Genomic DNA, 24037 nt, shown 5'->3' on the forward strand with positions numbered 1-24037 from the left:
GAAAGCACAGAAACAACTTAACAAAACCCAGCAAGTATTAGTCTTGTTAGTGACTGGAGACCTGAAAGGAGGGATGCCTACACAGACAATTTCAGCAGTCTGTGGGTAGGCACAGGGCTTTTCTCGATGTCGATACTTTGGCTGCTGCTTTAATTTGCTTTTGCAGAGTGTTAGTTCTGACTTCTTTTTTTTTTTTTTTTAGTTGAGATGTTTAGATCTCTGAGGCTTTAGAAATTTTGACTGGAGTGTGATGGTTTACTCGTGTTTAGCTGTCTTGACGGCTGTTTTTGTGGTTAGTGATACTTGAAAAGGTTTTCGCTACTTTGTTACTAGTGGTGCTTTTTTTTCTACTTAATTAGGACTTAGTTTTTTGGTTGGATGTTGTGAACAGTAAAGTCTAAAGGTAGGGTTTGTGTCAACTGAGTTTTCTGTTGAAGAGATTTTATAAGAGACAGTATCTTGGCTACATATTGTCTTAAATATATATCAGTTATCTCAGTCTTTTTTTACTAGGCTGAGAATTACAAGGGTAAGGAWTTTTAAACATTAATTTAAAGGGAAATAAGTGAGTATTATTTTGGGGCCTGGCTTTTATTTTTGCTAAAGCCAGTGGCAAAAGCTGTCTTTATGGCATTTTWGTTTTTATTACTAATTTTAAGAGGTTTTTTTAAATTTTTCTATTCATTTTTTATATTTGGCCTGAACTCTGGGGATGTTAGGGAGTATGGAAGCTCTACTGGAAGCTTAAAACAGCCATGAYTTTTTTGAAGAATTTTTTTGTAAACTGTGTTTCTTTATCTGAGTCTATTGCTTTCACATTTTCTATATTTTGGAATTACTTGTTTTAGAAATATTTTAACAAGTAATCTTGTAGTTGCTGAAGCAGTTGGAAATGTTTTGGGCTTTTTTGTTAGCTGATATACTATTGCTAGAAGATATTTTAACTTTTTTACTTGAGACAAATTTGATGAAAGGGACTGTAGCTTAAGGCTTCCCTCCCCTGGCAGTTTTTTTGCAACTTTATTACTGGTTTTAGCACAAATTAAACACCTTTTAATAGCTTGCTGTGCTGGAGTAAAAAGACTCACAGCAACATATATTTTGGGAAGGCTTCTGCTAAACTTTGAGAGCTTTAATGATTCTTTTTATGGAGTTGTTTTAATATTTGTAAGGTTAGAGCTTTTGGTATTTACTGTTTGCTATTTTTTGTAGAGATTTCTGGCAGCAGTGCAYTTTTTGACTCTCTTTGTCAGTTAGGTGGTTACTTACTGATTTTTTGAGTACACTGCCTGGGGTTTCTTAATGCATATTATTGCTATTTTTTGGGTAAAATTTACTACTTTTAATAGGTGAGAAATTACGCTCTCAAGAGCTAACCTTTTTTTTCTTTGCAGATTAGTAATTTTTTTTATAATTTTCTAAATGCATGTATCACCCCATATGCATATTTAGAATCAGGAAAAATACTATTTTGTCTTGATATAATTCACATGCTCTTACAASCGCATACAGCTCTTCTGTCTGAGCTGACTAGGTGGGCAGTAACTTTTTTTTCATCTTTTTTTAAAGTGATAGGTATTTTGTGAATTGCTTTTTTTTAATCACTCTTGAAGACTCATCAATAAACACTTTTTCTTCCTCAGGTTAGGGAGCATCTTACAATTTTTCTCCAGCTTAGGTCTGGAGATCTTTTACTTAAGTGTAGTTATGGGGCTTTTTCTGGCTCTTTTTTTCAGGGTTATTTAAATAGGAGGCTGGGTTAAACTTTTTTTTTACTTTTCAATTCCAATTTTTTTTCTTTTATTAAATAAGTTTTATACTGCAAAAAGTGAGTACTGATTATTTACTTAGAGGCTTTTTTGGTTTATAAAGTTTTATTTTAATGTGAAAATTTAACATTAGATATCTTTTTTTTGTTAGTTTTCRGGCTTTAGTCACTATTAATGCTGTGGCTGTACAATTCTGCAGATAATGMGGCTAGCTTTTGGCTACTGGATTTAATAACTTAGAAAAATAAGCAACATGTTATTGTGGTTTTTTATGCTTTGGTACTAGAATTTTTTTAGCATGGCTTTGTTTAACATTTACAAATGGTTTAAGTTTTTTGGTTTTTTTTAGTCTGGAAGAGCTAAGATTGGGGYATTAACTAATTTGTCTTTTAATTTTTTAAACCTTTGCTTTTTTCCTGGCATCTATATTACAACATTTAGGATTGTCTTCTGGCCACAACAGAAAAATTTTTAATTTATGTTTTGCAGTACTTCACTACTCTTTAAAACTGCCGTAACTTCTTCTTTGTTTGGGGCAATAGCAATTTTAATTTTCTTTGTGTGCCAAATTTAACTGCATTGCTTTCTAGATTTTAAGCCCCACTCCAGCAAGAAAATTAAGTACTTTTACAGTAGCTTTTCTAACTACYCTTTCTTGTTTTTTGGCTTGAGTTGTTCTTTCTCATGTTTGTGTAGATACACTTAACACATGTTGAAGAGGGGAGAGGGATGAATTTCTGCTAGTTCCTCCTCCCCGCTTTGGAAAGTTTTTTATTTTGCAATGTCTTTGTAAATAGGCACAGTTTGGGGTTGAGGCACACACATGCCTACACYTTTCCCCTTAGTAGCATTCATTTCCATTTCTAAGACTGCGCTCCTGGCTGCTTGGAACAGTAGTTCTTGGGCAGTTATATCTACACACATACAAAAGAATTTCTAAAATGGYACTCAATAGCACATATTAGAACTAAGTAGATACTTTAAAGTTATGTTTTAACACTCTTTTAGTAAATKACTTCTATTTCATGGGTGTTTTTGCATTGATTTTATGTGTTGTTGAAATATAAGTTATTACACACATACAGGTAATTTGTGTACAATGCACACATAAATTCTTAGAAAAAATTCGAAAGCACTTGAGCAAATTCTGCTTAAAAACATGCATAGTATATTTTGCAGGATTAAAATTTGKTTTTTTTATAGTTGAGAATTGAACTCAGCGCTTTTATGTAACAGTACAAAGGGGACTTTAACTTTATAAAACATTAGAGAGAAGAATTGAATCTTTTAAAATACTATAGAGAGAACTTGAAATTTTCAAAACAATAGAGGGGAGTCGAACTCTTTAAGGACTTGAATTTATAAAACACTTTAGTGTTAGCTTTTGTATCATTTTTTTATATTTGCATTTTTACTTTAGCTATTAATTTTTTTTCTAGTAAATTATAATCCCAATTAGGAACTAACAGGATTTTATGCATTTTAAACTTATCTTTTACGTATACTAATAGTGATTGGATAAAGCACATTCATTCGTCTTTTTTACTCACTCTTTAAATAATTAAAGATATTTTTGACAATTTTCCCCCCTTAGGGATAAAATTCAAAGTGGATCRAGAGGCTCCCATGTCTACTAGGAAACACAGCTCTTCCTGATCCAGATTAACTTTAAAAGTTATCAAGAGTTTTTGTGTGGTGGGTTCTTGGTATAATGGGATCTTCTGACACCCCTAACAATCCATCTCCATTATCCTCTGGATTTCTTCTTCTTTAGGATCTCACTGTTTTTGCGGACATTCTTGCTTCTAGTGTCTCACCGTCCCACAGAGAGCACACAGATTTCTTCTTAGCCGCTGTTTGAGTTTGCTCTCCCCTGCCGAGGAGGGAATGCCTTTGCTACATCTTTGCGGCTGACTTCGTCCCTTCCCTCTCAGGTGCCTCTTTGCGTCCTGCAGTTTACTCTTCTGGGGTTGTAATAACTCTGCTATCACTTTTTCCTTACCCCTTCTCACACAGATTAAAATTACTTGTTTCTCTAGTGACTTAACAAAATCTTTAAAAGAAAATCCTGATTTTTCTATGCAGTTTGCATGTCCCAGATATTCCTTTCGCAGTATCTAAACGCAGCCCTCCCCGGCGCTCTCAGTGGGCACAGCCGGCAGCACCACAGGCGGCCGGAGCGTCCCGCAGCCTCMTGGAGATTGGAGGSCACTGCTGCCCCTGCCCGGGCCGGGTCGTAGAGTCAGGGACTGCCCGGCACTGAGCCCGCAGCTCACTCACAGTCCCGGCCCGACCCAGYGCCTCCCCACAGAACCCCAGCCCGTGCTCTCGGTCCGGCACTTCCGTGCTCGGTCTTTCCGCTCTTTGTCTTGACTACCTTCCTTTGTACTCCTCTTATTGCCCCCCTGAGCATGGATTGTCAARACCCCTTCTCRACTCYCCCTWKGGTGTCCATGTCCTTGGGAGAATGTGCAAACTAACTTGATATTTTTTCAAGGTACTCTTTAGAGATGTTTTGGGATTGTCATCTCTTTTGCCAGGGCCTCTTCTCAGCTTTACTTTTTCAACTCTCCATAGGTGTCTTCTTAGGTTTACCTGTGCTACAACCTTTAGGTGTCTCCTCAGGTTTACCTGTGCTACTTTCTTTGGGTGTCTTGTTTTACTTGTGCTTCTTTCCTTGGGTGCTTTCCCAGGTTTACCTGTGCTACCCTCCTTGGGTGCCCTCCCAGGTTTACTCCCCGAAGGTCCCATTTCCTCACTGGTGAGGTTTTCAGTGGTCCTTCCCTGCGGACTCTTCACGGAACCCCCGGTCCGCCACTCGTCTGTCTCCTGGACAGTCTCGGGAACCCAACCAATCGCCCGGTGCCAGCCGCCACCAAGAGCAGCTGATCACCAAAACTGGGTGAGGCGCGCCTTCAGCTCCACTTGCTGCCCGCCGCCCCCGGCCGGTGGAAAGATCCCGGACGAGTCCCCATCTTGTCAGGAAAACTAACCTACAAGCACTGGAGGATTATGTGTAAAAATAAGAGATCATGGACATTTTCTATGGGCTCTCTCAAATTCAGAGAGGACACAGCCTCTTTTTATCCTAAGTTCTCTCTTTCTGCATTGGCTGAGGTAGTTGAGAGGTACAGGCTTTATGAACTGCTTAATGAAACCTTCTATCATACATTGCCCCCTTTCAATATACATTTCTGTGTCTCTGCTGTTGTCGTCTGTTAACATAGTCTCGGATAAGTCAATCAAAGGAATTCTTATGGAAATTTTTCTCATTGTTTCCTTCTATTTCCTAGTATCAGCCTTATCTTACCCCCAGAGTTAGTCTATTTGTAGACACTCCCTTCTCATTCCTTTCAATACCTTCTAGCAACAGCCCTTAATGTTATTCCTACTCCTGTCATTAGTRTCTTCTATGTTTCCTGGAAATAAAATCTGCCATTATGCCCATTTTTATTCTTTCTGAAAGGTAAGATTCTGCTGACCCAAGGCAGTCAAYCTCCCAGTGGAGTTTTCTCTGGGGTTATATCCCCAAAGCTACAGATGCCCCATCCGGCTTCAGCTTTTAATCCATCTCACACTGGATTAAAGCAGATACATTAATACACTATTAAGGAATTCTAGCATTTCTTTAGGGGACAAAAACATACACTCCAAGCAATTACTTTCCTACAGAAAAGCTTCAGAATGTTCTATTTATTTCTCTATGTGACGAGCTGTAGTTCCTTTGAAATTCCCATCTTGTTTTAAGAAAATTGCCCTTACAGCCTCCATCCACACCACAATGCATCCCACCTTTCTCTCACAGGACCCTCCTGCCCTTCTCTAGCACGACAGTTCTCTCAGATACATAACCCAACACCTGCAAATCGTCTTTTCTACATCCTTCACGTACTTGTAGCAAGCCTACACAAAAAGCACCCACATAAAATCTATTTTCCCCATTTCATTTTAAACCCCTTCTTGAGCTGGTGCGTTAACACTGTTCACCAGCTTCTTYCTTTCCTCGGGCTCCAAACAAAAAGTCACAGTGTCTGGTTTTGTTTCAGTTTCCTTCTCTGTCCTTCAGATTTCTCAGCTCCCACTCCTTGTTACACATCATGCTCACACTCCTTTTCAAACTGCTCCTCAGGCAAACTGGTCAGCTCTAGAGAACTATGCACTGAATCAAAGTTACAAAAACGGAAAAAAATAGTAAACATTTTAACACATAAAGGGAGTTTTAATTAAGTAAAAAATTACTAGAAAATTGCAAACCTTTAGGACATTATTAAATCTAATGCCAATTGTCTTTTATTGCCATTGCTTGCTTTCTTCCTTAGTACAGCCAAACGAGGATAATTTCAATGAGCTGYAAATAAAGGTTAAAAATCAGTAAAAACAGCTAATGCTGTTTTCATTTGTTCTAACTGATTTTTATACCAAAAAAATACACACATACATAAAAATGAAATATGTGTTAAAACCCTGTAAGCAATCTTCACTAGCATTTCAGCCCTCAATTCCATTTGACAGTAATAGGCGTATTTTATCAATACTCTTGCACACTATACAAAACAATCAGATTTGCCATCTATTCCAATTTTAAAAATTTGACCTTTTACCCCATTTTCTGAGCTATTCATTGCACTTCTGTGCAACGCGAATATAAAGAAAAAATTGCCAGAACTTCCCTCCCCTTTTGTCTTTGGCCATATTTATACTGTCATTCAAGTACAAAATACACAAAGAATGACTAACTTGACTGCAAAGTCTCAAGCAAACTGTCACTTTCACACTGTAAACATCTGACATTTCTTTAATCTCTCCTTCAGTCATGAATRCTCCCCCATGAAAAATATCCAAGTGCATGCAATTGCTTCTCCAGAATGGCCTATTCTGCGATAAAAAAATCATGGCCCCAGAACAATCTTCTTTCACAAGGTCAGTCTGTTATTAAGACATTCATTCACTATGTACAAGGTATCAGTTAATAAAAAAATTGTGTTTAAAATAACTGTAGCAGTTTTTACTAATTGAAAAGTTTAATATCAGGTTCCACCATTCTGTAGTCTTCAAAGTTGCATCCATATATAAATTAACATACAGAAAAATAATCCATTGTCTAAAAGACTGCACATCAAAATAGTACTTCCATGTCTGCTTTTAAAAGAATAGGTTTGTGACTTTATTTATACAAATTGAAACTTATAGGGACATATATTCCTTAACCCAAGACTGTTAATGAAATAATTATTYAAAAATACGGTTTGTAACTAAGGTACATTTTTGTACCTTTTTCAGACTGTTATATTAGCTTTACCATCAGGGTTTCAGTGCTGTGATATGCAGGCTTCAAATACTGCAAAGCATGTTTACAGACAGTAAGTATTTCAATTATAATAGCAGTCATATTACGAAAATAATTTTGCCTCAAATTTCAAAGTAYCTGGGTAGTATCCCTTTAAATTTGATATGCTATTGTAAGCATCACACCATCTCTACAGTTAACTTTTTGCTGACAACAAATCTCAAGAAATAATGACACGTCTGAGGTGTGATCTGGTTTTAYAAACTGAAGAGCAGCTTTCCCAAAGTTTAAGACAAATACAAAAAAAAATATTGCACAGCTTAAAACACAATTGTTTACATTCTGACTTCAATACAGTACAACTTAACCGTGAATGTAAGGAATTACCAGTTTCTATTGTAAGTCCAATTATTTGAGCCAGAAGGTCAAACATAATTTCTAAAATGAAAACTACTGTGTTTAAAATGTTTACCTGTTATAGGAATTCTAAACAAATTTTTAAAAAGCTTTTGGAATCACTTTTGAGAGTCTGTAACTCCCACAAACCAATATTAAAAGTTCTGAGCAATTCTGGTCATTCAACCCAATATTCCCTCAGAAAGCTATCAGACAATAAGCACATTGTGAAGTATACATTTTTATTTAACATTCCTAAAATAAGCTGTATTTACATATTATATAAATGTATGAAGTCTTAATATAAAATAGAAAACTGCACTGACTGAGGAAATCACACTCCATATGGAGTTACTTACTGAAGACCATTTTTTTATGAAATTTTACAATAATTTATATAAATTATCTCTTCCAAATTAGATGATTCTTCTTATTTTTTACTAATTCACACAATTTTGATGACTTTACAGTGGTGTACATTATAAACTTAAAAAACAGTTACAGCATCTTCCGGCGCACAACTGGCTTTGGAAAATTAGACAGTCTTTTTTTGTTCTTTCTTAGAGTCTTCCCTGCTGCATCTGTAGTTTCTTTCTGTTTGGTTTTTGTTCCATCCACTGGACTTCCAAAAGGAGAGATGAATTTTATTTCCACTGGTGGAGGTGACCAAGAACCTTCTTTTGTGGTTCTGAAAAGAAGGATAGGCATCAAATCCATTTTTCATTACCAACAGTATTTTATTGAGGGAAGAAACAACATGGAATCACACAATAAATGCCAAAGAAAAATGCATGGGCTWCTTTGTAGATAGAATTGAGGCAAAAAAGATACACAAATAAGGTTTGTTTTCATTCCCTTTATTCGTTGTCTGGCCACTTCCTGCCTTGTATGAGAAACTAAACTGTAGGAGTGTGGTTTCGTAAGGTGGAATAAGACAATGTAAGAGCATTGCGATGTCACTACTGCAATTAGTATCCACCTGCCCTTTTGTATCCCCTTCCTCTTTGTTTCCATTAGGAAACCAAACCTTTTAATGGGGAAAAGGTGCCTATTAGACCAGCAGGCTGGACAGGCTGATAGAGTTAGAAAAGAACTSTGCAGCCAAGCGAAGAAGGAGCTACGTGCTTAACAGCTGAATCCCTACCACAATAAAGAGATGCAAATAACTGTTCAAAACTTATTTCATACTTGCTTGCTTTCTTCGTTTTTGATTTTGGAGTTCTACCTCTCTTCAATTTTTGCTTTCCCTCAGACTCTATGGATTTGGTATCCTCTTCCTCTTTAGCTGGAGGTTCCTATGTTAAGGCAACAAAAATGTTACTCATGAACTACAGATGACAAAGACATCATGGCAAAGTTATTTCCAAAAGCATAAAGTACCCTTTGTTTGCAAAATCAAACTTTGCACATCAAATTATTTTACCATTCCAAAAGTTCAAATTTGAAATTAACAGGCAGAATACCAAGTAAGTTTAAAGAAAGCCACTGTGCCTTTTGTCAAAGGCAAAACAGTATTTATCAGTTCTTGACTTAGATTCAAACCTGTTTTTTTAAATTAGTTTTCATGTAGAAAAACAATACATTTTATAGCTCATTCATTTAAAGCTCTTTTTAGATGTGCTTCCAATGAAAAAGGCAAAGCATTGCAAAGTATGATCTCAAAGAATGGCAGGGAACTAAGAACCAAGAACATGAGACAAAAACGGAGTTTTTACTTACTGATTCTTTCACAATTCGGGAAATGTTAGCTACATTTTTTCTCCTCGACCTCAAAAGAGGGGGTGAAAAGACAAATTGAGAAGACAACTCCGGGTCTAAATCCTTAAACTGCACAGGATGGTCTGCTTTTCCAGCTAAAATGACAACGCATTGTTAGTATATATTATATATGAGGGACAATAATATTAAATTATAGCTGATAAATAAGAGCACATTAAGAAGTCCAATCAGCTTTATAAACACTTCATGCAAAGGCATTTTTCTATAGTAACTTCCTCTTGGGATCCATTCTTTTACCATAAATAGTGAAACAAAACTAAGCCAATGTAGTGAATTTACCTGCACTAACATAAATTGTATACCCCAGAGGCATCAACAGTCCTTACRCATCTCAAAAAAATTCATCATATACTCTAATTAAGACTCCTGTGTACACTAATTTCATTGACTAAGTATACACTCATGAGAAATAATCACATAATTAAACAGCTGGATAGTTTGTTGCAAGGTGCAGCTCATCTCAACTTGAAAACTGAGATTTGGAAGCACACATCCTTTATTTCTTTGCTGGGTAAAGGGATGGCAGTAATATATTCACAAGGTTTTCAAAATCTGATTCAAATTAAGCTCCTCACAAAAATATGGCTTAAATTTCATTTCACTGCTTAGATCAGCCTCATAATCTGTTTCAACCAGAACTAAGCAGGCAGTCACACATAGTTCAGCCAAAAGATTTACTGCCTCTTTGCAAATTCTTTCTTCGGCATGTTTACATTCTTTATGATACTTAAAGCCATCTTCACAGTGTGTTTTCTGTGGTTTAAAGACAAGGAATATGCCCTATTTTGCACATAAATCTAGTGCACCTACCTTCAAATTTCTTTGTCAGCTTTGTGAGAGGAGGAGAGAAAAGAAAAGCCTCATTTTCTTCAACGGACAGTTTCTGATGGATGCCAGTTCTACGGAATCTGGTTCTTGTTACACGATCTGTCAGAGCTCTTGATGGCTGATCATGTCCTGATGGGTTTATGTCTTCAAGCAGCAAAGGACTGCCAGCAGGTCCTTGGGAGGTCTCTTCAGACATTGATCGCTTCTTCCTGCCCCGACGCCCTGTCCTTGCCATAGTCCTGGGTGTGGCTGGCTCCTCACTTGGCTCTGCAGGTGTTTGCTCCTGAGTATCCACTTTCTCTGGATTCTCATGTGGTATTCTTCTATTTCTTCTCTTAGGAGTATCAAGGACTTCTAATTTCCCACCCGAATGTACATGTTCCTGAGTAGAGGTAGCCGCTGGGTCTGCCAAGAGATTTTGTGCTGCCTTCCTAGCACTTCTTCTAGGTGTGACAGGAAGTTTAAATTCTGTTTGAGGAAGTGATGATTTAGACAGATCAAGATCAGAATTTTCCAAAACTTCTGATGAACTAATCTTTCTTCTTCTGCCTCTTTTAGCTGGCACAGGTAAAAGAAGCTGGTCACTAAGCTGCACCTCTTGATCCTTGACAGTATCTTCAGTAAACTGCAAATTAAAGCTTTTCAATTTTCTTGCACTTCTACTGGGACTGACTGCTGTTTTTACCTTATGATCAGTGTCAGTACTGCCGGTTTCTGGATTTCCATCTGAACTTTTTCCTCCCTTAGTCCGTTTGGAAGCAGAAGAAGCAATAATGCTGCCCTCAGCAAGAGGCGTTTCCTCATGAGCCTCTTCTTTGAGTTCAGATGCAGCTTCTTTTGCTCTCCTTAATCCTCTTCTGGGAGTAACAGCTACAGACTGCATACTGTCAGACAAGGTTTGTCCATCAGAATGGCTGCTTTCTGTTTTTTCCAAATTAGACACTTTAGGTTTCCTACCTCTCCTAGGAGTAACAGGTGTCACAGGTATTTGCTCCTCTTGAGCATTCTCCCCTGTCTGGACACTGGGAATCTCAGATGCTTCTCTTGCTCGTCTGGTACTTCTCCGAGGAGTCAGTCCAAGCAAAGCTGGGCTGTCTGTCTTCAGCAGCTGCTGAGCACCTGCTGACAGAACACTTGGACTTCTACTCAGCTGTCCTCTTGTGCGTGTTCTAGGAGCAACGCCATACTGATGTCTGCTGGTCTCCTCTCCCACTGCTTCTAGTACAGGTGTTAAGGGAGCTTTTGCCTTCTGGAATCTAGTTACCTTTTTACCTATGGTTTCATGAATAGATTGTTCTACAGCTTCAGATGTAAATTCTTTACTTCTTGTGTCTTTGATTACATCCAGTAAGTTCTCAGCAATGGCAACCTTAATAGGTTCAGGCACATATGGGAGTGACTCTGCAATATTTTGAGATTCCTGATCTCCAGTTACAGTGGATACTGAGTTTGTAACATGTTCCTGGCTTGCAGTATTTCCTAAATTGGTCACAGGCTTTTCCGCTGCTGTGTCATCTGGTTTACAAGCATCWACTGATGTAGGGTCGGCCATCTCTGCTTCCCCTTCTTCTCCTTCCAAAACTAAGGTAAAATTACTCTGAGATAGAAAAAGGTCTCCATCTCCTTCAGCTGCATCACATTCTTTATTATCASGCAAATCACATGCAAACTGTTGCTCTATATTTTCATAGTTATAATGAAGATTGCCTGATGGATCTAGTTCAGTGTATGGTGATGTTTCAGGTGCTGGTTCTGAGGTATCATCAATAACCTAAAATTAAAACATGTCTGTTAGAACCTTATTCACTATCAAACAGACTCATTACACACGGATCTAGATGAAACTGAGGACAATGAAAAGCTGCTCTCCCTTTCAGATCCCCCCCTGAATGTTAAACAAGGTACTCTGTCCTACAGATGACAATTTGTGTTTAAGGCACAGAGATCAGAGCAGTCCCTGTGTTCAGCCACATGCTCTGTTKCTGATATTTCTGTCCAGAAYTAACAATTTGCCACTGCCCATAGCCAGGGAGCAGTTTTCCAACACAASGTGTGTACAGAACCAGCTGTRACATCACAYTRCAGTGCCCTCTGCACTGCTACACATCCAGRGTGACCCACTCTGCATCTGACAGGGTAACGTTGGATCCCCATTGCTTAAAGCTCCAGCCATGATAGCTGTGACTGCAGCAATTAGTCAGACTGGCCAAGTATCGTATCCAACAACTCAACACTGCACTTGAAGGAGTCACTTGGACTGCATGAGGTAACACGTAGTTTCTAAATACCTCCATCTCATGAAGAAATATCTTGACACTAAAATGAGCTCACTACTGGGAATTCGGTTAGTGTTAAGAAGGAACAAATAATAAAGGACCAAAGCACCTAAATCATTCTGAAAGTGAGTTTGGTTCCCACATCTTGTCATTTGTAAATGGTCCCTGGTACAAAGAAGCTGCACTCCTGTAACTTTCTTATCGTCTTCAAAACAAAGTCAAATAAAAAAAAAATTGAATTCAAGTAAACCAAGTTAATGCACAGCTATTTTAAAAAATAGTTTAGGCATTTRTTTTTTTTGCTCTCAAAGACCTAATCTTGACAAGTTCCATTCATGCTATAGGGGCACAAAATGCAGAAGAGAAAAACGTAACTGCTCTTACAACAATAAGGTTTTAACTTGTTTTAAGCAGCTCAAGAAATTGACATATTTTTGAGTACCTCATAATTGTCAGCAAAATAGGCCTGTCCTCAATTTGCAAACTGTTTTCTATKTTGTAGAAAAAGAGAAAATAGTTTACTTACATTGATTTCCTCAGTTTTAGGAGGATTGTTAGAAACAGGGACTTCAGCTGCTTCAGAGTTACATTCTTCAGGTAAAACCACGCATTTGCCCTCAAGGTGATTTTCAGACTGAGTACGGATCACATCCTCATTGTCAAGGATACTTATCACAGCTAGAAAAGATTTACATAATTTTACCTTAACTGTTATATAAATAACAGAAGTTTAAGCTAAAGCAAGTAACATAGGGAGCCAACAATATGGTTCTTTACCCTGCCACATATATTGGGTCTTTCTCCAAAAGCTAAAACTATTATGCTGGTTTTGGCCAGAATAGTTAAATTTCTTCATAGTAGCTGGCACTGCTGTACTCTGGATTTGAGCTGAAGGCAGTGCTGATAACACAGGGATGTTTTAGTTACTGTTGAACAGCACTCACACAGAGCCAAGGCTTTCTGCTTCTCACACCACACCGGCAGTKAGTGAGCTGGGGGTGCACAAAGAGATGGGAGGGGACAYGGCCAGGACAGCCGACCCCAACTGACATCCCATAACATATGGCATCACATTCAGCATAAAAGATGGGGAATGCAAGACTTTTGCTTTCCCTATTTAGATGTCTTTATCTCAAACCACAAGTTACCACCTTTAGCTCTCTGATTCTCTCCYCCAGTTTCCACCGAGGGAAAATGAGTGAGAGCAGCTGTGGAAGGCTTTGTTGTCAACTGGCTTAAAACTGTGCAACTACAGATCTGGTAAAGTATGCAGCTCCATAGCAAGAAAGAAGGAGGAGAAAATCAGCTATCAAACCCATAGAGGAAAAAGAAAAGTCGGCTGGAAAGGCACACCAGTAGATGGCTTCTTCAGTCTGAATACTGAGGATGAATCATCTTTTAAAGTAGTAAATCGAGCAGCAGATCCCATGGCACACAAAYTGATAGTGGTGTACAACATTAAAATAAATACTGACCTCTCCTTTTAATACTTTCAGTTCTATCAGCATCTCAGCTTTGATCGAGATGATTCACTGTGCACTTTGTACAAGGACTTTCTTAAAGGAAGGTATTCTCTCTACAGTTTAATGAAAGTCACCAGTAACATGTTACTACTATCTCAATCTGAAACATCTGTAGTGGCATGGCAAACTAYGCATTTCACTTGAGGAGCTCTGCTACCTTAATACACAGAACATTTCCAACATACATTCACTGTCTGCATCCAGGGATTCAGAGAGCTGGGSATTTGTTGCAACCAGTAGGGCTTTTTCTTCTGATGAAGAGGTCATTTCGGACTCTTGGTTGTTTATTTCACTTCATGAACAGAAAGAGAGACATTCATCATCAAACTTGAAAACAAACTTTTAAGAGMTTTATAAATTACTTTATCACTGTAAAACCTCCACATTTCAAACCAGAAAAAACACAAGAAAAATTAGAAATTCCTCTATCATCATATTCCATTTGTGATTTAATTTGTAATTTACCTTGTAAAGTGAATTATGCAACAAACCAAGTACTTAACGTTCTTTCCAGCTATCTAACACTAGACAATAACATAACAGACCTGTATTAAGGAAAATGGATTATTTGTCTTCTGTAGAAAGAAGGCAACTACTATAACAGGGGTTCAGAACCAACTAAACACAAGTCTGTACAGGTAAAAGTTACCACTTGAAATTAAGAGTTATCCCACTGCTAACATTCTGTCTTTATCACTAAGCAGCTGCAGCTTTTAAAGTACCTCGTGAGAAAACTGCTTCACTTTCTATAAACAAACAGATGCTAATTGCTAATAAAGAAAACAGAAATTAGGTGTAAAAAATACTGTCAGAAAGCATTCAAACTCCAAAATAAACCCACTGAAGTGACAGGAATCTCAGGATTAATTTTCAACTACACAATTTTCAGAAAAAGCAGGGCTTATGTTCACAGTATGTGCTTAGTAACTCTCAAACTGTAACAAGGTCTATATAGACTGTCGAATAAAGTCTTTATCATCATACTTTGGGATCTGCAATGATTTGAGAAAAAAGGCTCAAACTGACAGGTACTCCATGTGCATTACATTCATGCCGGGTTATTATCGCTCAGAGACAGAATGGAACAGACAGGCCCTTACATATAAGAACACAGGAAAGAACTAATCCCAGGTCAAAATCAATTTTCTAACACAGAAAAAMCAGCAGCTATATTGTTGTGTGAACTCAAAAGATGAATCTGCTTCATAAGCTCACCCTTCATTCGCAGCGCCAGAAGCAGCAGCCTCAGCAGCTTTAAACACCAATTTATCACCCTCAGGAAGGGTATGACATTCACTATTTGATTCTTCCACAAATCCTACAGAAATGAAGAGATGGATGAATTCCCTATTGTATTCAACATCACTTCTTTTAAACTGCTCATATGCATTAAAAGTGATCCTTTATGCATTTGGTCTAGGGATTTAACAAAATAATGCCACCAAGACTTCAAATGCACAGAAGGTGCCTGTTCTTTCCAGTAAAACAAGAAGTCTGACACATAATTTCAGTCAAACAATGTAAAAAACCTGCGAACTACAGAAGTACCCCTAAAACATAACCAGAAGCCCAAGTTTTAAAAATGTATCCCTCTCAAAACTCCCACAAATCGCTGTTCCCTTTCAGCAGCAACTACACACAAAAAAATGCCAGCCAAGAAAAGTATATAKTCATAGGTCCAGGATTCCTAAAAAAGGACTTAAAACAGAGAGGTAATTTTAAAAGCCCAGGGCGTATATGAAAACTCATCACCAACTGCTGCACTCATCAGTAATTTAATATTTTGAAGACATTTGAAAACTTCAGGAACTTAGGTTATCACAGGATGAAACACACCTGCTTCTGTTCTTAGTTCTGAAGAATCTGGTTGTTCCATCTGGAAAGATTCATCTTCAACCATTTCACTTTCTTCTTCCTTCTCCAATTCTTGAACATCAGCAGTTTCTTCAGTGGAAGAGTTAGCTGGTTTAGCAGATATAAAGATGACATCATCTTCAAAATCACCAGGTGATTTTGCATCATGATACTCCAATGTAGTCTGGTCTGATCTGACAGAGAMGTTACTATTTTCTTTGCTGACATCCATTTTCTCTAAATCACCTCCACATATGCTTTCTGAAGACTCCTGCAATTCAGCACGACCATCCCCAGGCATGCTTGGAGTAAACAGAGCTGGTTTATCTTTGCTTTCAGAGCAAGCATCCTCTTCCAAGCCATGATGATGCCCAGATGAAGCTCCAAACAGTGCTTTATCATCTTCTGTCACCTAAAAAAAGTTTACATCAGCAACAAAAGTATGCTTTTTGTCAAAGCAAAACAAAACCACCCAACAAATACCAGTATTTCCAAGCTACACATGCTCCCTTACTAAGGCAATAAAAAATTACTTCTCATTGTAGCACTGAGATTTAACACAGTGTGTAAAAATTAATAACACTTTTGACTACTTATTGAGTTTCCCTGACACTGAAGAATTAAGATSAAGTCTTTTAAGGGCTTGCTCATAATGTCATCTCAAGGCCCTTCACTGGGTTTAGTAGCACATTTTCAGGAAGACATTTTCAGGAAGAGCTTTGCCTAATAAAAACCTAACTCAGAATTTCTCTTTCAACACATATGCACTACCAGAACACAGAACATATGCTGTGTTCATTATGCCTGTGGCATGGAATGAGTAAATTAATTTGGTCACAGTGCCACTATTAGTAAGAACTTCATCCAGGAGAGCACCTCTTGTTACAATTGAGTAGCTCTTCCTAACATACAAAAAACTCACACATGAGATAGCAGCACACGGCCCCGTTGCACCCTTGATTTGGGTACTTTATCCTGGCAACTGCCTGATGGGCTGAACTATGGAATTCAGCTGAGTAACRGCTGCAGGGGCAGAAGGGGTCACAACTCGTCAGAAGGATCCACTGCATTTGAAAACTACAGGGATGCTATCCCTCGTGCAAGGCAAGAAGCAAACACGAGAACTTTAGGGCTCAGAGAACAGAAAACACTAGCTCTCTAAATCAGGAGTCTCTTTTTACCATAATTTAAGTAAACCCAACATTGTAAAAAGACAGGTTGAAAGTCAATGCAGCTTTATGACTTYTGTTGCTTTCCCAGATGTTCAATTTGCAAAATTTAACAAACCTAAACAAGTGGCTCAATCTATATTCCTCACCTTCCTGCAACACCACCATCTGAAAAGGTACAGCTGAATTCTGAGCAACCAGAGGTCTTAACAACCTCTGAGTAAAAACCAAGGTCTCTGATGTTTCTTACGAATATGTTCTTGTAGGAATGTGATGCTACAGAAGATCTAGCATAACAATCTTTTTTTGGACCAAATTCTGCCATTCTGACTCACAATCTAGATTCTCAATGTAAGGAGTTTTGGCAGCCTTTGAAATCTCAATTTCATCACAGAACCATCTGCAAAGCTCACTGACTGCAGCCCAGCTTACCCCAACAGTCCACTTGGCATTCGAGCTCTCTTCCCTGAAAGATATTCTAGGTTCCTTGGCTCGTAGAGGAGGAGTAACTGATCGTCCTGGGGATGCAGAGGGAGTTGCTAGGGGTGTAGTGCGAAGGCTAGACCTGAGAATAGACTGAGGAGTAAACCCAGGAAAACCAGAAGATGTGGCCAAAACTTTAGCTCTCTAGGAAAAGAAATAAAAAATATTTAATTTAAAATCAGATTCAAATAAAATAATAAAATAAATTCAAAACAGAAAACCTAAATTACAAAAATTAATTTACCTTAAATTACATACCAGGTTTACAGCAGCAAAAAGAAGACATGATTTTTCCAATAATACAAACATATTAAAGATAAAAACCCGTACTTATGTTTCTTCTGATTTGTTTTTGTAATGCCAACAAAAAAAATTCTATTTCAAAATTATTTTTTTCCAAAAACAAGGATATAGTCATGTTGTYTTCTGCAAGGTTATCTTCTATCACACTAATTTTTGCAATTTCTACCCTGCTCTTATAAAAGGCACACAACTTCACCATTACTCTACACAGCAGCGCTGCTGCACAGCATCCCACAGCTTTTTGCTGCATCCCACAGCAATTCTGCAAAATAAGAGCCACAGCTTTTTTTTTTCCACTAAACAATCAGCTACACACAAAAGTTAGTGACACTGCTGTAAAAATAACTATCCAACTTCATGTAGAAGCATTCAGATTATTTTACAGTATTGAAAGAGTTCCAAAAGAGGAGGATGAATCTAGCTCATTGGTATGGATAGCACTTCAGAACAAGWAAARCGTGGAAAGAGGGACTTGTTCCATACAATAAAAACAAATTTAGTTCACAAAGCTATGGTACAAGCTGTTCTCACCTGAGAACTAAAGTTTCCCTCTTCAAAACTGTTCYCAACTTACTGCTTACAAAAGGGCCATGTATACAGCACCCATATGCATACTGAAAATTTCAGTCCAGAAGTGTTTCTGCTAAAAACTTCAGTGATTTCACTTTAAACAAACATCAGAAGTTTTTCTTCTGGTTGGTTGCTACTGACTGTTTGAAATACCAACCTTGACCACACGAGGAGTTTCCAGTAAATTCAGCTCTGATGCTCTTGGAAGATTCTTTCGGGAGCTGGAGTGATGTGTATCTGATCTCAAGGGGCTGGATGCCATGAAAGAAGTAGAAGCTCTGCATGGGGACTGCCAGCTCTCATCCTGTGCCACACAGTGAGAAGGAACAGGACGAACCACCAAATCCAGCAATCTGTTAAAATAAACAATTTAAACAAGGAACATAGATAAATAAATGAACAAAAATCATGCTGTGATCATCTCAGATGATGCAGAGCAAACATACTGGTTGACCAAAAAATACAACCTCACTGCTGGGGGTTATCAGTCCCACAAACAAGTGACRGGTGCTTTGGGGCATTTTTTCATGATTTGTTATATTTCATACCTAATTTCCAAAACCCCTGCCTCTGATGTAAGAATAACCCTATTTTAAATTGCACAAGTGAGCTAATTCTCAACAGTGGAGAAAACTCAGCCACATTTCAATGCAGGGACCATTTTAACTTTTCCACTTAATTGCATACCCTAAATTGACTTTTTCTTTGAGATACAAAACTAAATGCAAYAGAATCCTTGGTAAACCAAAAAAGCATATACAGACACACACACACATAATGTATACATGACAAACAACACCTTTTTGAAATAGAAAGTGCGCAGATCTACTATACCTTGAACATTTTTGAGAAAGTTTGGTAATAGGTGTCCCAAGAAATGCATCGGGCAGTTCTGCACCAGGGRGAGGATGTGTGTTGACTGGTGGCTCTGTAATTCTAGGACTAGAAGGCAAAGGAAAATGTAACTGATTTTCATTCTCTCAAAAGTYCAGCCATACCAGAATTCAAGTTTATTTGATAATATCCCACGGAGGAAAATCATCTGGTAACTATAAGCCTTCTCTCCACTCTTTGTGATTYGGCTAATTTTTGAATTAGTGTGTGATCACACAAACAAGTCTACCAAAGTCTGTACACCAACAGCTTCATGGCAATGACAGTTTGAGTTTCAGCTGTCTTAAACACTGTAAACACATTTACCATACTGTAAATACATGTTTTTGTACAGAGATTATCACAGCAGAAAAACACTACTTAATGATGAACTGATTCTTAAATATTATATACTGTATGTGCAAAAAAGGAAAACAATGCTTTATTCACATGCACCTTCCCACCAAAAAAAACGAACACAATTCAAATAGAATTCTTTCTTTTCTCTCCCCCTCCCACTCACTCTCTCTACATCTCCCTTCCKCTCCAAACAAAAGGCCCAAGACTAACCTTTATAAAAGGCTGCTTACCTATCATATTGTGACGTATTTGTTTTCTGCTCATTTCCTAACCATACTTCTCCAATTTTGGACAACACCTTACTGATAAAAGTTGCTCTTGTATGCACATTTCCTGCATTAGCTTGCCTTGTTACAGTTGATAAAGGCCTTGGCCTTGGGACTGTAAAGCAAGAGAGAAACACATCAGCCTTGTGTAATCAAAGTTATGGTTGGCTGTACAACATATTTCACTTTTCTAAAATTACCTTCTCTTAAAACTGATGAAGGCAAACGGTACGGCTTGGCTCTCTCTAYTGCCAACTTCCTCTGAACTGTGGGAAGGATCTTGCCATATTGATCTAATAGAGAATTTCTGGCAACTGCTCTCTCCCTCAAGCGAGGATCACGATCGTTCTGACAAAGGAAATGGGTAAAGCAAGAAGTTRATGATTTACCAGAAGTTCAYTGCACACAACCATCTCTGCCCTTTCTAACTAAGGCCTAAATTTGCTCCGCAGATCCAAGAGAACATATCCCCTGCACAGAGCCACAGCAAATTCCACCCAAGAGCACACACCAATTTCACCTGGTAGTTTTAGCAAGGAAGACCAGTTAAAAAAAAACAAAATATAAAAATCACCAATCTCAAAACTCACAAGGCAGAATTTACCTTTAGAGCATCGAGACTGCTCTCAGGTAAAAGCAAGATACAAGACTCAGCATACAACATACTCTTCATTCCACAGAAACCAGTGACAAAAAAACTTCCATTGTCTTAAGCCATACAAAACAGAGGAACTAAATGAAAAGACAAGATACGTATTTATTCCTCAGAGGCAAACAGATTTTTTTAAGGGAGTAAACCATGGTCTGCAACATGTAATTCATAATTTCACACAGTAGGATGTCTATCCTTACCGTTAGACTAGCCTTCATGGACTGATTCAGCTGGAGTGCTGGGATGTAGTTGGCACGCTGCAGATGATGGACTAAAAGGAATTCACGATTCTGAACACCAGCATTGGTCTGTAAAAACTTCTCCAAACACTCCTGTGAGAAATAACACATTTCAAAAATCTCTTAYGATTCTGCCTCTGCTCTTGCCAACGAGATGATTAGGCTTTTTTACTTTCTTCTCCAAACTCACTTTTTCCGTATCTGTGAAGGGCAGCTTCAGCAAATCTTCCATGAGCCCCATCTCCTGACAGATTTCATACATGTGCCTTAAAAGCTCTTCTATGTTGAGCTTCGTGGTGTGCTGCTGCAGCAGACCCCAAGCCTCCACCATGCACCTGGAGTTTGAAAAAGGAAAAGGAATAGGAATACCAGAGCCAAAAAGATGCTGCAAAGGGATGGTATTCATTCAAAGAACAAAGGAAATGGAGGGCAGCCTGATTTGTATCAGCAGTTCTCCACATTTCCCAAGATTGCAATGCCACAACAGTGGGAGAGATTTCCTCACCTATTGGACAACAACACGGTGAGGAGCAGCCGCACTTCACTGCTGCTGGACATCGACGGCTTCATCATCTGGATGTACCTGAGGGCTCGCCTGTGCTCTCCCTGGCACATGAGGGACTGAATTATCCTCATGTGTTGCCATGACACAGTTTTGACCGTAGCTGGATGGAAGAGCAGGGCCAGGGAATTCTGGAGAAGTTGAGAGCAGCTTCATTACTATAGACACACACACCCATGCAACAAGCACAGTCAAAATTGCCTTCAGCAAGGCTGAAGGGGCATTAAACAAACTTAAATGTCTAACTGGTAAAATACTTGATCCAGGACACAGCAGTAAAAATTCCTCAGTATCTTCAGGCAAAAAAAAAAAAAAMCAGCCATACAGAACRAAGTTAATGTTTTAAGAGGAGYATTTCAGATTTTTCCAAGTTAAGAAAACTCTGTATACAAACATCCCTTTTTATAAATACAGTACTAGGTAAGTTACTCTTTTAAAAAAAATTGATTCTATAGATGTGGTGACAAGCAAAGAATAACCTTCAGTATCAGGAAAAACAGCATTAGGTTGAAAAGACATTTCTACAGCCTTCTGTCTCAAATCTCACTGCTTCCAACACAGTTTTGATGTTTAAAGTACTCAAAACACTCTTTTAGAAACAGAGCCCAACCAGTGTATTTAAAACCTCCTAACTATAGATGGCTTTGAAAATTCAAAAATCTAGTATTATTAAAGTTGCCTACTCCTCAGTTTTCATCAATTTCGTGGTAAAGCAGTTAAAGCAAAATTTCAAATCATCACTTACTGCTGAAGATGTCAGAGCAGCGTTACAAAAAAGCGTCAATAGCTCCTAAWACCTAAATAGTGATTTTTAAAAATTTTTGATTGATTACAGCTCTGCACTGCAAAGTGTGCCTAATTCAACTGTTCCATACTTACTTCGTAATCATTGTGATCTAGAAGCCAGAAGCCTTGAATAAGCTTAACAAGACCCCAAGGGATGGCAAACACAGTTGGAAACGAGTCAATTGAAGTTTCTGCTTTATTTGGAAAGGAATGCATTATATCCAGCAGCAAGTAAATTGTCTGAGATCATCTAATTAAGGTGAATAAATTGGTAAGAGCAAWAATTTATCACATTACATTTAGCAAAATAATAAGAATATAAAAATKACAGGAAGCAGAACACCCTAACATATTGATCTTGTCACTAAGCTATTAAAACCTGTTTTATCAATACTCAGGTCCTAACTACAAATCAATATTCTCAATAAACAGCCATAAAGAAACACYTGTGGATTTCTGTAAGACAATCAAAAAGACAAATATTGGGTATTTAAACACTGCTCCTATAAACTCAGGTTCCTGCTTCAGTCAGTGAAGGTACAACTTGACCTTGACACTTGAACAGTCAGTTCTTAATTATCAAAGAAAACAAGCTCTACAGCTGTTTTGTTTTCCTCTTTTCCTGAATTCAAAAAAACAACACAAATTACAGTGCCCTTACAATACAACTTGCACTGAGTGATTGAAACTCTGTTTAAAACTTTATTTGGATCCCGCACTCAAAGTGCCATCTTCCCTTTCTGACTGTTAGGGATGTGTTTGAGCAGGCAGCTCAGGAGTACAACCATTTTTAAACCTCTTGCTCTCCAGGCTCCCCTCTTGGTTTAGCCAACAAACAAAAGTAAGCCTGCACGTTGCAGAAGATTGAACTTTAGATTTGTGCTCAATGAATACAAAAAGAACTCAAACATTGTTAGCTGGGCTGGGAAACAGACGATTTTGGCAAAAATTAGCTACTGGAAAACCACTATTATAAATACTTTGGCTCTGAGGCAGCACCATTYASTTTCAGGGCACCATTCTAACACATAGTCATTTGATATAGAAAGGAATGAAACAAAAAATTATACACTGTGTTAAATTTTGAGAAAAATTAAGGGAGGTCTTTATCTTTAATACTTCTTAGGCACTATGCTATCCCATATCAGAAGAGCTTTTGCAACAAAACTCTTTCAAAAAAAATCATAAAAATTCTAAACGAGAATGAAAATAAGCAATGCTTCAGTCTAGGACATAACTCTATTCTGAATGTGTTCCCTCACATTGTGTTTGAGGCATAATTTAAAAAGTGGTGCTAACCACACAGGTTRCAAATAGGTAAGAGCATTTATGTGCACCGAAGAGGTAATAATAAAAATTGGAAAGGATACAATTGCATGTTTGTCACTTTCTTCAATGCTTTCTAGCAAATAGAGATCCAGCAGTGCCTGAAATGAAAGATTTAAAGGTTGTCTAATGCTCCTCTMTTTCAGAATCATTGGCTTTAGGGGACTGCTGCTGCTGCTCAYGGGGTTTTCAGTGAACAGAACACTCACATGTAAACTAACAGGTGGGTATTTSCCAGTGCCACCTTCATCTCTYCGCCACAGCTTCTCAACCTGCTCTCCCAGCTGGGAAACCATTCCRTCAATCATCAGGCAGTCAGAATCCCATTTGCCTCTGAAACRAATGGTAGCAAGGGTTTACACAAAGTAAAACACTCATTTCAGCCTTTCAATGSCACAGATTTCTGAGTCAGAGGRAAGATGGGCCTTAGGTCACTATGAATTAATAAAGAAGTCCAAAGTAAAAATTCAAGAGAAGAGTTGCAAAGACCTCTGGGGTTTAGTTTTCTTTCTTACTGTGTTTTGTGTAACACCAAGGAAGTGCAGACAAAGGGTTTTAACTGCAAAAATAACCACTCTCACACAGTCCAGCAGTGGAAGCTTTCTGGAGGTTTCCTACAAGTCTTACCTCGATAAACRCTCGAGTTTCTGGCGGTGGTCTGTATAGTAGCTCTGAATCAGAGGGTAATTGTAGAAAGGTCTAGACAAATGCATGTGATCATCTACAGCAAGAAAGG

The 24037-nt window shown here is 38.1% G+C and overlaps 1 protein-coding gene across 1 annotated transcript in view; it reads right to left on the minus strand.

The window, feature by feature from the left end:
• Positions 1-5918: 5918 nt before the first annotated feature.
• The window catches only part of LOC130588781 (protein ELYS-like), a 41297-nt gene continuing 23178 nt past the window's right edge, over positions 5919-24037 (minus strand). Inside the window, exons 15-34 of the mRNA XM_057389702.1 lie at positions 23929-24022; positions 23511-23634; positions 23346-23402; positions 22069-22215; positions 21133-21320; positions 20818-20962; positions 20589-20720; positions 19937-20084; positions 19701-19851; positions 19072-19179; positions 18395-18590; positions 17314-17508; positions 15695-16124; positions 15074-15176; positions 14044-14150; positions 12862-13013; positions 10042-11830; positions 9172-9305; positions 8641-8747; positions 5919-8140 (exon numbers count right to left, since the gene is read on the minus strand). Coding sequence (XP_057245685.1) covers positions 7951-8140; positions 8641-8747; positions 9172-9305; positions 10042-11830; positions 12862-13013; positions 14044-14150; positions 15074-15176; positions 15695-16124; positions 17314-17508; positions 18395-18590; positions 19072-19179; positions 19701-19851; positions 19937-20084; positions 20589-20720; positions 20818-20962; positions 21133-21320; positions 22069-22215; positions 23346-23402; positions 23511-23634; positions 23929-24022 — 4697 coding nt within the window. The 3' untranslated portion in view covers positions 5919-7950. The remainder of the gene's footprint in view (positions 8141-8640; positions 8748-9171; positions 9306-10041; positions 11831-12861; positions 13014-14043; positions 14151-15073; positions 15177-15694; positions 16125-17313; positions 17509-18394; positions 18591-19071; positions 19180-19700; positions 19852-19936; positions 20085-20588; positions 20721-20817; positions 20963-21132; positions 21321-22068; positions 22216-23345; positions 23403-23510; positions 23635-23928; positions 24023-24037) is intronic.

This window comes from Malurus melanocephalus, unplaced genomic scaffold (genome assembly GCF_030028575.1).
Source record: "Malurus melanocephalus ecotype Western Australia unplaced genomic scaffold, MMel_1.1 scaffold_19, whole genome shotgun sequence".
NCBI lineage: Eukaryota > Metazoa > Chordata > Aves > Passeriformes > Maluridae > Malurus > Malurus melanocephalus.